Raw genomic sequence first — 10,434 nt, forward strand, 5'->3', positions numbered from 1 at the left:
CTTTTTTTTAGCATTAAATACCTTTTTTTGGTTTTTTTTCATTTTTTTTTCATTAGATAGAAAGAACATTCCACAAACTAATACATAATTAGGAACATGGCTTACACAAACTAAGACATAATAGTTTGGACATTGGAAAATGAGGAAACCTAACTAGTGTTGGCATTGCAGGTTTTGTGTGTTCGCTGCCAAGAAAGAACACCCCATGCACTCTCAGTCACATAAATTGAAAAATCCAGCTGGTGATTATAACCATGTTGGTCTTTTCGAGGAAGAACATCTAGAAACCTTCGTGCCTATTTTCTCGCTGGGAAAAAAGAACATTCGGCGTGTTCAATGGTCCTCCTCATCGTCGTCGCCGTGATAGTGCCGATGGCAGCGCGCGTCGTCGAACATCTTGACGCTCATATCCGCGTCGCCTAGGTAGGAGAATGCGAGCACGCAGCCGGTTTCGAGGTCGTGGTAGCACGCGAACTTCTCCCAGCCGGTGTGGCGGTACATCTTGCCGCGCCCGTCGAAGAGGACGTCCACCGGCCACCGGCAGCAGTCACAGTCAGCCTCCCGCAGATGCAGCGCAGCCGGTTCGTTGCCGGCGACGAAGTCGGCGAACTTGTCCAGCACCCTCTAGATGCCGAGTTGGTCGCCCTTGAGGACGACGACAAACTCGAACAACATTTGCTGCTCTTCCTGCAGGTCCGACGATGAAGACGATGGCGTCGCATGTGATAGGGACCGTGCAGCTCTGCCGCGGCCACGACCACGACCATGGCCGCGACCTCAGCCTCGGCCTCTGCCTCTACCAGCCATGGCGTCGACTCTTGAGATGGTGGCGACTAGGGTTTGTGTGTGAGGGACGATGCGAGAGCGCCCCTTTTTATAGGCCGGAGGGAGGCTGGGGAGTGGTGGCGCTCATTAACGCCGGCACGGTGAGCTAGGCGCGACGAGACACTTCGCTGCGCCTCTGCGGAAACTGCACCGTCGCTGCGCACCAATAACTTCCGTCGCGAGGTAGATGACGGTTAGGTTAAACTTGAATGTGTCGTTGACACATCGGTCCCGCGTCTTCTCGCCTCCCATTTCCGTGTCCGGCGTGCCCAGAGCGTCCCCTGTGGAGCGGAGACGGGCTCGGGTGCTGGATAGCGTATTGGGCCGCGCCGGACGGAAGAAGGCTTTGGGCGCGCGGCTGGAAACGAAATTTTGTCCGGTACACCCCAAATCCTTTTGGGGACCACTTTGGGGAGGTGACAGGAGATGCTCTAATATTCTAATATTGTCTCTTCAACTTGGTGTTACACCCGACTTCTATTTAGGCTGGTGCCAATGCATCACCCCACTATAACTTCGCCACGTCAGCTTTTCCCTCACTCTCACCTCACGGTGCCAGTGCACGGGCTATAGTGTCAGCTCTCACTTCTCTCTCCTCTCTACTGCCTCCCTACCGCCCCCACTAGCACCGCTATCGCCTCCCTCTCGCCCCGCTCTCGCCTCCAACGCGGGCTATAGGCGGGCGGTACCGCGCCCTAACGCCGGTCGCCCGCGCCACCGCCCGCCGCTACCGTCTCGCCTCTCTCTCGCCCCGCCTCGGGCGGTAGCGCCCACACTGCCGCCCGTGTTGGCACCAACCTTATACCAGAGACATCGCAAGTGCTATGGCTTTGAATTTTGGAGATAAAAAATGGTGAACGTCATTGTGGCACTCCACTCAGCGCCAATGCTAAAGGATGCCATTGGAAAGAATGAAACTATGAAAAAGTTCATACTTTTTAAAAAGTTTCAGATTTTTAGAATGTTCATGATTTCTTTTCTATAAAAGGTTTAGTTTTAAAAAATGTGCATTGTTTTCAAAATTAAAATCTTAATGTTTTCACTAGGTAAAAAAAATCCAGATCTTAAATATTAAAATCTACAAATATTCACTTTTCAAAATTATAAATGGTTTAAAAATGGTTCAAAATTAAAACTGTTCACATAGTAAAAAGGTTCCACTAAAAAAATATTCATGATTCAACACATATTTAGATTACGAAATATAAAATGAAAAAGTTTAAAAACATAAAAAATAATAAAGGGAAAAGATGAAAACAAAAAGCAGTAGAAAAGAAAAAAAACGAATAAAGAAAGAGAAGAAAAGAAAACCCTACACCTCAGGTGGATTCTTGGAAGAGAAGATTCAAGACATATTTTGCTATGCTAGTCCATAGAACCAAGGAAACCCTACAGGCCTACACCCTTTCATTCATAGTCTTTCAAATAGTCTATAATTTTCATCTTTTTCCTCTGTAAATCCATCTCTGATGTAACACTATACTTTACTACCCTGCTGGGTGTTTATTAATACAAAAGCAGTAGAAGCCTTTCCTACTGTTAAAGCTTGAAAAAAAGAAAAGAAATGCAAGGAAACAAAACCGAATTTTTTTTCTGAAAAAGTGAAAAATAGAGGACACCAAAATGGGCCGGCCCATGCGCACGTAGGCGAGTCGGTTGAGCGATAGATACTGTCTGGGCTGTCCCTTGCAAACAAAATTCTAAAGAGGACCCACCTCGTTTTCATTTTTGCTGAAGTACTGTAGTATACTATATTTTGAACTACCAAGCCCTCAAAGAAACTGTAATGTGTGAAGTTCGTCTGCAGAAACGGCGTGTCATTGAGAAGTACTAGATGTTTTGTTTTAGGGGAATTGAGAAGTAGAAGTCGAAGATGATGATTGGCGCGTGAGCGCACCTGATTAATAATTGGGCCTCGTGCCTCAGCTGCAGCCGCATATGCAGAGCTTCTTCCCCCGCGTTGAATTCCGCAGCTGTTGCCCAACAGAGGATGAAGCCAAGACTAGTTTAGTTTATTAGCCTGGCCGTCACACTCGCGGATTTAATATTGAAGTCAACACAAGTGTGTGTGTATATCAATCGCCGGCCGTAGGACGGAGGATCTTCTAGTTCTTTGACTCATCTTATTTTTAATAATTCACGAGGAAAGCTTTCCTTTGAAATAATTGGAGATCGATTGTGATCATGTTGGAGCTATGTGTGTGTGCGTCACACGATCTTATATGCCTCACGTAAATGACGTTTGCTCACATGTATGATTGCAAATTTGGAATATGCACATATATATCTCGCTTTCATCAGGTTCTATAGGGAAATTCATTTTTTTAACAAGCTGGACGATTACTTGAAACAAATAAGAATAATTAATTTTCATCTGAAATTAAAAAATAATATAGAAAATACTTTTTTTACATGAAGAATGTTACATGGATTTATGCCGAATCATTACCCAAAAAAAAGTACTATCATGTCTTCCAAAGTATCCGTAAGGTATCGAAGGTTTATCTAGTTGAGAAAGGACGTAACCGGCGCACCCGTAGTTCTTATGTAACCGTTCCCGATGTTATAAATCCATGATATGAGTTATAGAACCAGAAAATTACTTTTGACCTTGGGAGAGAAAAACATTTAAATATTAAAAAAATCTGAACAAAAAATTGATGTGTGTATGTCGACATTATATGGATGCACACCAAATTTCAAGGAAAATTGATATTTCTTGTGTTCTGTGTAAAAAGAGATAAATAAATGTCTCGTGAAAAGCTTTTTAAAATCATTAGATTTTGTTTTGTTACACACGATACAAAAAGTGTGGGTTTTCCACGAAACAACTTTATGAGCACACATAATGTCGATATGTACGTGCCAATTTTTTGTTCGATTTTTCCAACATTTATACTATGTTTAAAAGTCATTTAAAAAATCAGAAGCATATGCTCCCGGGTCCAAAACACCTCGTCCAGAATAGAACATTCTAAAGTAATAAAGCAAAGATCTATAAACATCACTTAATTTTGATTATAAATTTGACTTCAACATCGAGAAACAAATAAAGACAAATCATTCAATGAATAATAGAGTCAGATTTTGCCATGAATTGAGCTTGATAATATTGCCATAGTGGAACTTGTTATTTTTGTTTCCCTAGCTTTAAGTTCAACTTGTAGCCGAAACTTTGTGAAATGATAGTATTTTAGAACTCTTTAAAACTTTCGACGTGTACATTTTGATGATACTCCATAAACAGATATAAAACCACAAAAATGTCTCTGTGCCTTTCTCAACCGAAGACCCTGACACCCGAATGACTGGCATAAGGGAAAGGAAGAAAGACAGATGAGCCAACTTGATATTTTTTGGCATTATCATCACAAAGAATATCTTCCGAATTTTTATTATTTCATATCTTCAAGGCAAATAAACCCAATCCAGTGGCTGATGAAGTTTTGGCCATAATTTACAAGAACATTCTGTAGTATTAGTAAGAGGAGGAAGGGTTAAGGATTTACCCGGTGTGAGATATCGCATTATTCGAGGAACCCTAGATGCTGTCGCAGTAAAGAATCGTCAACAAGGGCGTTCTAGTGCGTTGTAGATTCTTATCCAAGACTTGTATCATTTGATGATGCCATGTAAACAAATAAAGAGTCCGAAAAGACGTACGCATAACAGACTCGGTACCTAAACCAGAGATTGGCAGGACTGGGTATTATTCTGGGTGTGACAAAATTCTGACATGATTTGCCTGTTGTACAAGAACTTCTGGAACATAAGACATGTTCTCTAGTTTAGCACTCATCACACTATATCCCCTGTAAAAACAAATTTTGTGAGAATTCAGTCACACAAATGTGGTCCTTATATTTGAGGTTTTACATTTATTTATTGAGTATAATCAACGCTGGACTCGAAAAAATGGATTATGCCTTAGATTTCTAAAAGAAAAAGGTGCATTTGCATAATTCTTTGTATAAATTCACATTGTCCAGTTGCTTATTTACATGTATTTAAGTTGGGGTTCCGATGTATGTATAAGCCATATTGCGTGGCACGTGGGATGTATGACTTTGAAAGACACAACTACGCAAAATAAATTTCCAAATAATCATTCAATTCCTCACAACAACAAAAAGAACTCGAAACTTGAATCCATATTGTAAATAATATTCAACATGTGATAGATCGTAGGCCTATTTGATTTGTTAAGGCTAAACTTTGAGTAACATTTTTTCTCGGGTATGCGGTAATGTTTCATAAAATGTGGTTTCATTTGATTCATTTACAAAAAATGTTTATTTATGTTTGTTATTTTCTATCACATACATTATGAATATAATTGTTGGTAAGTTTTCCTTAGCTAATCAAAATAAACTAGTCTTACAATTTAGATGTGGTGATCAAATTGTGTTTTGTATCTGTTTTTTCTTAACCAAAGAATATAATTAGCTGGTCAAATGCATGACCACAAAATGGTAGTATGAAGAAAAACAACAGAGGCGTTTTCACAGGTGGTTGGCAAAGATTTCGGCGCGCGGTACGGCATTCGCGTTGCGTGGCGCGTAACTAGTAGTTGCTCAGCCGCGGCCTGCAGCACGAGAAGAACCCAACCACTATTGAATGATGATGACTAATATAGTGCATCTTCAAATCCTGGGACCCGCCCCATGATCTGCAGCCAAAAACCACACGTACATACGTCCACACATATGCCACATGGAAACAAGGGGAGCCCCCAACCGACCACCTCCAATTTTCGCATATTGGCACCTAACGAATCGCAAAATCTTCAGTGCGATCTCTTTCTTTTTTTCTTCATCAACTTTTGCCACAGGCCGGTGGTCGTAGTGGACCAGAATCCTTAATTCCGCTTTGTCAGATGCTTTGGTCCTAAATGGCAGACATGGTCTTTCATAAATCCAAGTGTTACTCGGTTTCACGACAAACGTTGTAAGGAGCTGATAAAATAGTGCATAGCCAAAACGCACATGAGTAAGAACCAAGTGCTATTACCTTTTGAAAAACAAATTAAAAGTGGTGTTAATAAGGAAAAAAAACTAGTTAATTGTGAGTATAGATCAAATTAGGGTACTGTCCCACTCCAACGTCATAGTCCATGCATGTGATGATCTACTATGTAAGAAGGCTTTTGTCCACTAGTGCAAAACCAACTATTCCCTCCGTCCCAAAAATATTGTCACTGATTTAAATTTGAATATATCTATTCACTCAATCATGTCTAGATATATCTAAATTTAAACAAATCCGCGACATCCTTTTGGGGGGTTGGGGGGTGGGGGGGGGGGGGGTGAGAATATTAGAATTGATTTTCTCTAAAAAATGAATAATTGGTAGGAGCAATCTTACTTCAGCTCTAGCAAAAATAACTGACTGCAATAGCAACATACCGAAGTCGGTTGAATACTTAATTAGAGTCTCTTAGTCCATTTTAAAGGAATTGTCCAATTAACAAGTTGATAAATCCCTGCTTAGAGGGTCACCAAGTAGCCAATAAACTAAATAATCAATTGTTTAGCTTATTAGTCATCTGCTCGCCAGCCAACCGATTATCTGCCTGTTAATTATTTCCTCAACATTGCTCTTAGCCAGTTTATTTTTAAACAATGCCGATGTAATAACATCTCAACCATTTCTAGACGTAAAATTGACCACAAGCTTACTGGCGCCCACTATAGGCATGTCTGCCTTTGCCTCGACTATAAGGGGTTTCTCGGTGTAATCTCCCAGTCCCCCGCATGGCCTCCTCCACCTGACGCCTCCTCGCCTCCTCTTCGGCCTCCAAGTTGTCAGATTCCTTCCCGACGGCCACGTCGCTCTCCTCCCTGGTGCCACCACCTCCTTAATACCCTCTCCTCGACGCAGCCTCCTTCCTGATCATTATACCCTTTTATGTATTAGCATGTATACGTCAATTAATTCTCCCTCTGTCCCCAAAAAGTTGGCGTACAAATTCAGTTAAAAGGTCAACCTTGTTTCCAAGTTTTACGTATGAAAAAGTAAGATGCACAATATTTTGGCTTTTAGTGAGTACATATTATTATATTGCTATATTAGTTACCTATATTTTTCGATAAAGGGAATATATTAATATCAAAAGATACCAATTACACCCAGCCTCTGCAACAACGCAACACCCTAATGGCAGTACGGATGCACACAACCAAGAAAGAAAAAAAGAAAACTAAGAAATAAAAGTCCCGCCACAGTATCTCAGGTCTAGCAACAACAATACATCCCCCACCAAGACAACACCTGAAATACAGACTCTCCAAAAGCGACGTCTCCAAGAAGGGAACAATGCACCATCGTTGTCGTCGCCCGATCAAAGATCTTAGGTTTTCACCCTGAAGATAGTCCCCGCTCTCAAAACAATGCCTCCAACAAGGTCATTGCCAGGCACAACCAATTAACGCCAGATCTTGGATTTTCACCTTGAAAGGTAGGACTTTGAACTTCACATGTGCTGCCGCCCCCACTTTCATACCACTGCTGCAAATCCCGGAACACCAAGCAAGTTCCTCAACATCGTGAAGACTTGGACCTTCTTTAGCTAATCCCCCAATCTCTCCTTCATGATATTCTCTGCTTCTGACTTCACCATGGACCAAAAGTCACTTGATATCAACTCAGTGCAGAGCTTCACGCCGCTCCCTCCGAAACCAAACGGTCGAAATAAAAGCATGGGTGCGCGCGACCGAATACCACCCGAACCTGTGAACTCCAGGCAAAAGATGCATTGTTCCATTCGCTATCGGGGCCTTCCGGAACTCATCACTCCGGCTAGATGAAGAAAGACCGGCATCCGGAATGTCTTCATCTTCGCAAAAGAAGAACCCTAGGACCACCACCATGAAAGCCTGAACGGACGGCCCCCACACTGCCGCCATGACTGGGAACCACGGTGCATCTTCCTCCTCCAACTCGGCCGGTGGAGGCCGACAGCCGTCGGGATAGCGGCAACGCACGCCCACGACGCGGAGACGGCCGGCTGCTGCCCGCCAGGATAGCCTGGCCGAGCCTCATTGCCGCCGCCTCGCTACCATGTACCTTGCCACTGCCACCTGGTCCCGCTGCCGCCCTTCCGCCCCGCCGAGTTCCGCCACACCACCGCGTCCCCCGCCATATGATCAAGGTGATGTAGCCGAAGGCCACCACCACCAGACCCGCCATCCACCGTCGCTGCCCCTGAAAGACCCCGCCTCCGCGCGAAGGGAATTCCATGGGCACGCCACCACTGCCCCTGCCTTTGGCAACCGGGCGCGGCCGCCACCGCCGACCCCGACGGCGGCAGCGGCCGGGAAGAGGAAGATTAGTTACCTATATGTGTGTCACGAAAGATTACCAAAGAAGTTCAGCACAGCAAAGCTGGACAACCTCAAAGTAAATCTTAGATAAGCTAGCTGCTAATTAGGAAAGTGTTGATAAGCCCTAGGATGCAAATACTGGAGAGACCTCGGACCAAAACACAAAAAAGCCAGCAAAAAAGACCGAAAAGGGCACGGAACCATCACTTCAACGCCCCACTCTTGATCGAGTGACCAGTCAAAACCCCGCGCTCAACGTGCAAGATGTGCGCCTCGCCTCTCACTCCTCAGTCGCTTTCCAGTTAGCCAACACGTCTAGCAAGAAAACGTTGTACGCGTCATTTCTCCGAACACCCTATATATAAGCTCGCGCCCCCGATTCTCAACCCCAAACACCAAATTCCAAGCTTCGTGTCCTTAACTGAACTCTCTCATCTCAGGATCTCATTACGCAGCTGTGCAAGTACAAACGCACCAGCCAGCTGCAGCTAGCAGCTAGCCTGTCGATCAGCAAGCAATGGCGATACACCTCCCGGTGTCAAACCCTTCTCCTGGAAATTATGCTAACCCGCAGCGCCAGCGTGGCCACGCCTCGACCACGTCCACCGCCGGTGCCGTCGCCGCGGTGGCCGCACCACCTTCGACATTCGCCCCGCAGAGGACACGCTTCACGGCATCGCCGACCATCGCAGTGAACACCAGGCACGCGGCGCCGGTGGCTCCGGTCTTCGCGCCGGCGAGGAGAAATAATAACGACAAGTCGACGCTGGCGAGCATGTGGCGGGAGATCCAGGGCGAGGGCGACTGGGCCGGCCTGGTGGAGCCGCTGCACCCGCTCCTCCGCGCCGAGATCGTCCGGTACGGCGAGCTCGTGGCGGCGACCTACAAGGCGTTCGACCTGGACTCCGGCTCCAAGCGGTACCTCAACTGCAAGTACGGCAGGACGCGAATGCTGGAGGAGGTCGGCATGGCCGGCGCCGGGTACGCCGTCACGAGGTACATCTACGCGGCGCCGGACCTCTCGCTCCCCGGAGGGTGCCCAAGCCGGTGGGTCGGGTACGTGGCGGTGGCGTCGGACGATGCCGCGCGCCGGCTCGGGCGTCGCGACATCGTGGTGTCCTTCCGGGGCACGGTGACCGGGTCCGAGTGGGTGGCCAACATGATGAGCTCGCTGGCGCCGGCGCGGTTCGACCCGTCGGACCCGCGGCCGGACGTGAAGGTCGAGTCCGGGTTCCTCTCCGTGTACACCTCCGACGACGGCACCGGCAGGTTCACATGCGGCAGCTGCCGGAACCAGGTCCTCTCCGAGGTGACGCGGCTCCTCAAGCAATATAAAAACGAAGACGTGAGCATCACGCTGGCAGGACACAGCATGGGCAGCTCCCTGGCGCTCCTGCTTGGCTACGACCTCGCCGAGCTCGGCCTTAACCGGGACGGAAGGGGCAACCGTGTGCCCATCACCGTCTACTCCTTCGCCGGCCCGAGGGTGGGGAACACCGGGTTCAAGAACCGGTGCGACGAGCTAGGGGTGAAGGTCTTGAGAGTGGTGAATGTGAACGACCCAATCACCAAGCTGCCCGGCGTCTTCTTGAACGAGAACTCTAGGGTTTTGGGAGGCAGGTTGGTGCCATGGAGCTGTGCATGCTACACACACATTGGCGTTGAGCTTGCCCTAGACTTCTTCAAGGCAGGAGACCCTGCATGCGTGCATGATTTGGAAGCTTACCTAGGGTTACTCAAGTGCCCAAAGGTGGCAGAGGTTAAGAAACAAGGGGAGGATCTGGTAAGCAAGGTCACGAAATATGTTCAAGGGCAGAGTTTTCATGCTGCTTGGAGGTGGCAAATGGCTGCAATTCAGGCGTGTGACCTGGTACAAGCCCTAGGAATATAGATTCATTACATACAGGGTTTGTTTTCATTCCCGTGATTTTTGAGGGAGTGGAAATTTACATACCCTTGTAGATTGACATTTTTGCGGGGTAAATGGCTCAGGGAAGAGTGCAAATACTAGCCGAGATACAAAGTTAACCACAAATACAAGAGATTCTATTTATACTGAAATATGTTTCTTATTGGTTTTCTGAACGAGCCAGCAACTAACAATCCTTTCATCAATATTATTTTTAAACTTTTCAATCACCATATGGTACTCCCTCCGTTTCGTTGAACTAAATCAACAACAAGAATTATAGAACGAAAGGACAAACCTGCGTTCTGGCCCGTACTACCTGACAAGGTATTAATTTATCAATGCCTACGGGTTGTAGACTAGGGTTTAGTTAGAAGT

General features: G+C 46.0%; 1 protein-coding gene across 1 annotated transcript; it reads left to right on the forward strand.

The window, feature by feature from the left end:
• The first annotated feature begins 8,549 nt into the window (after window positions 1–8,549).
• Window positions 8,550–10,206, forward strand: LOC127293919 (phospholipase A1 EG1, chloroplastic/mitochondrial-like). Its single transcript, XM_051323626.2, has one exon. It carries the CDS (start codon window positions 8,665–8,667, stop codon window positions 10,036–10,038), a length of 1,374 nt encoding a protein of 457 aa, XP_051179586.1. The 5' UTR covers window positions 8,550–8,664; the 3' UTR covers window positions 10,039–10,206.
• The last annotated feature ends 228 nt before the right edge of the window (window positions 10,207–10,434 follow it).

The sequence above is a fragment of the Lolium perenne genome, chromosome 4, assembly GCF_019359855.2.
Source record: "Lolium perenne isolate Kyuss_39 chromosome 4, Kyuss_2.0, whole genome shotgun sequence".
NCBI classification, from domain to species: Eukaryota; Viridiplantae; Streptophyta; class Magnoliopsida; order Poales; family Poaceae; genus Lolium; species Lolium perenne.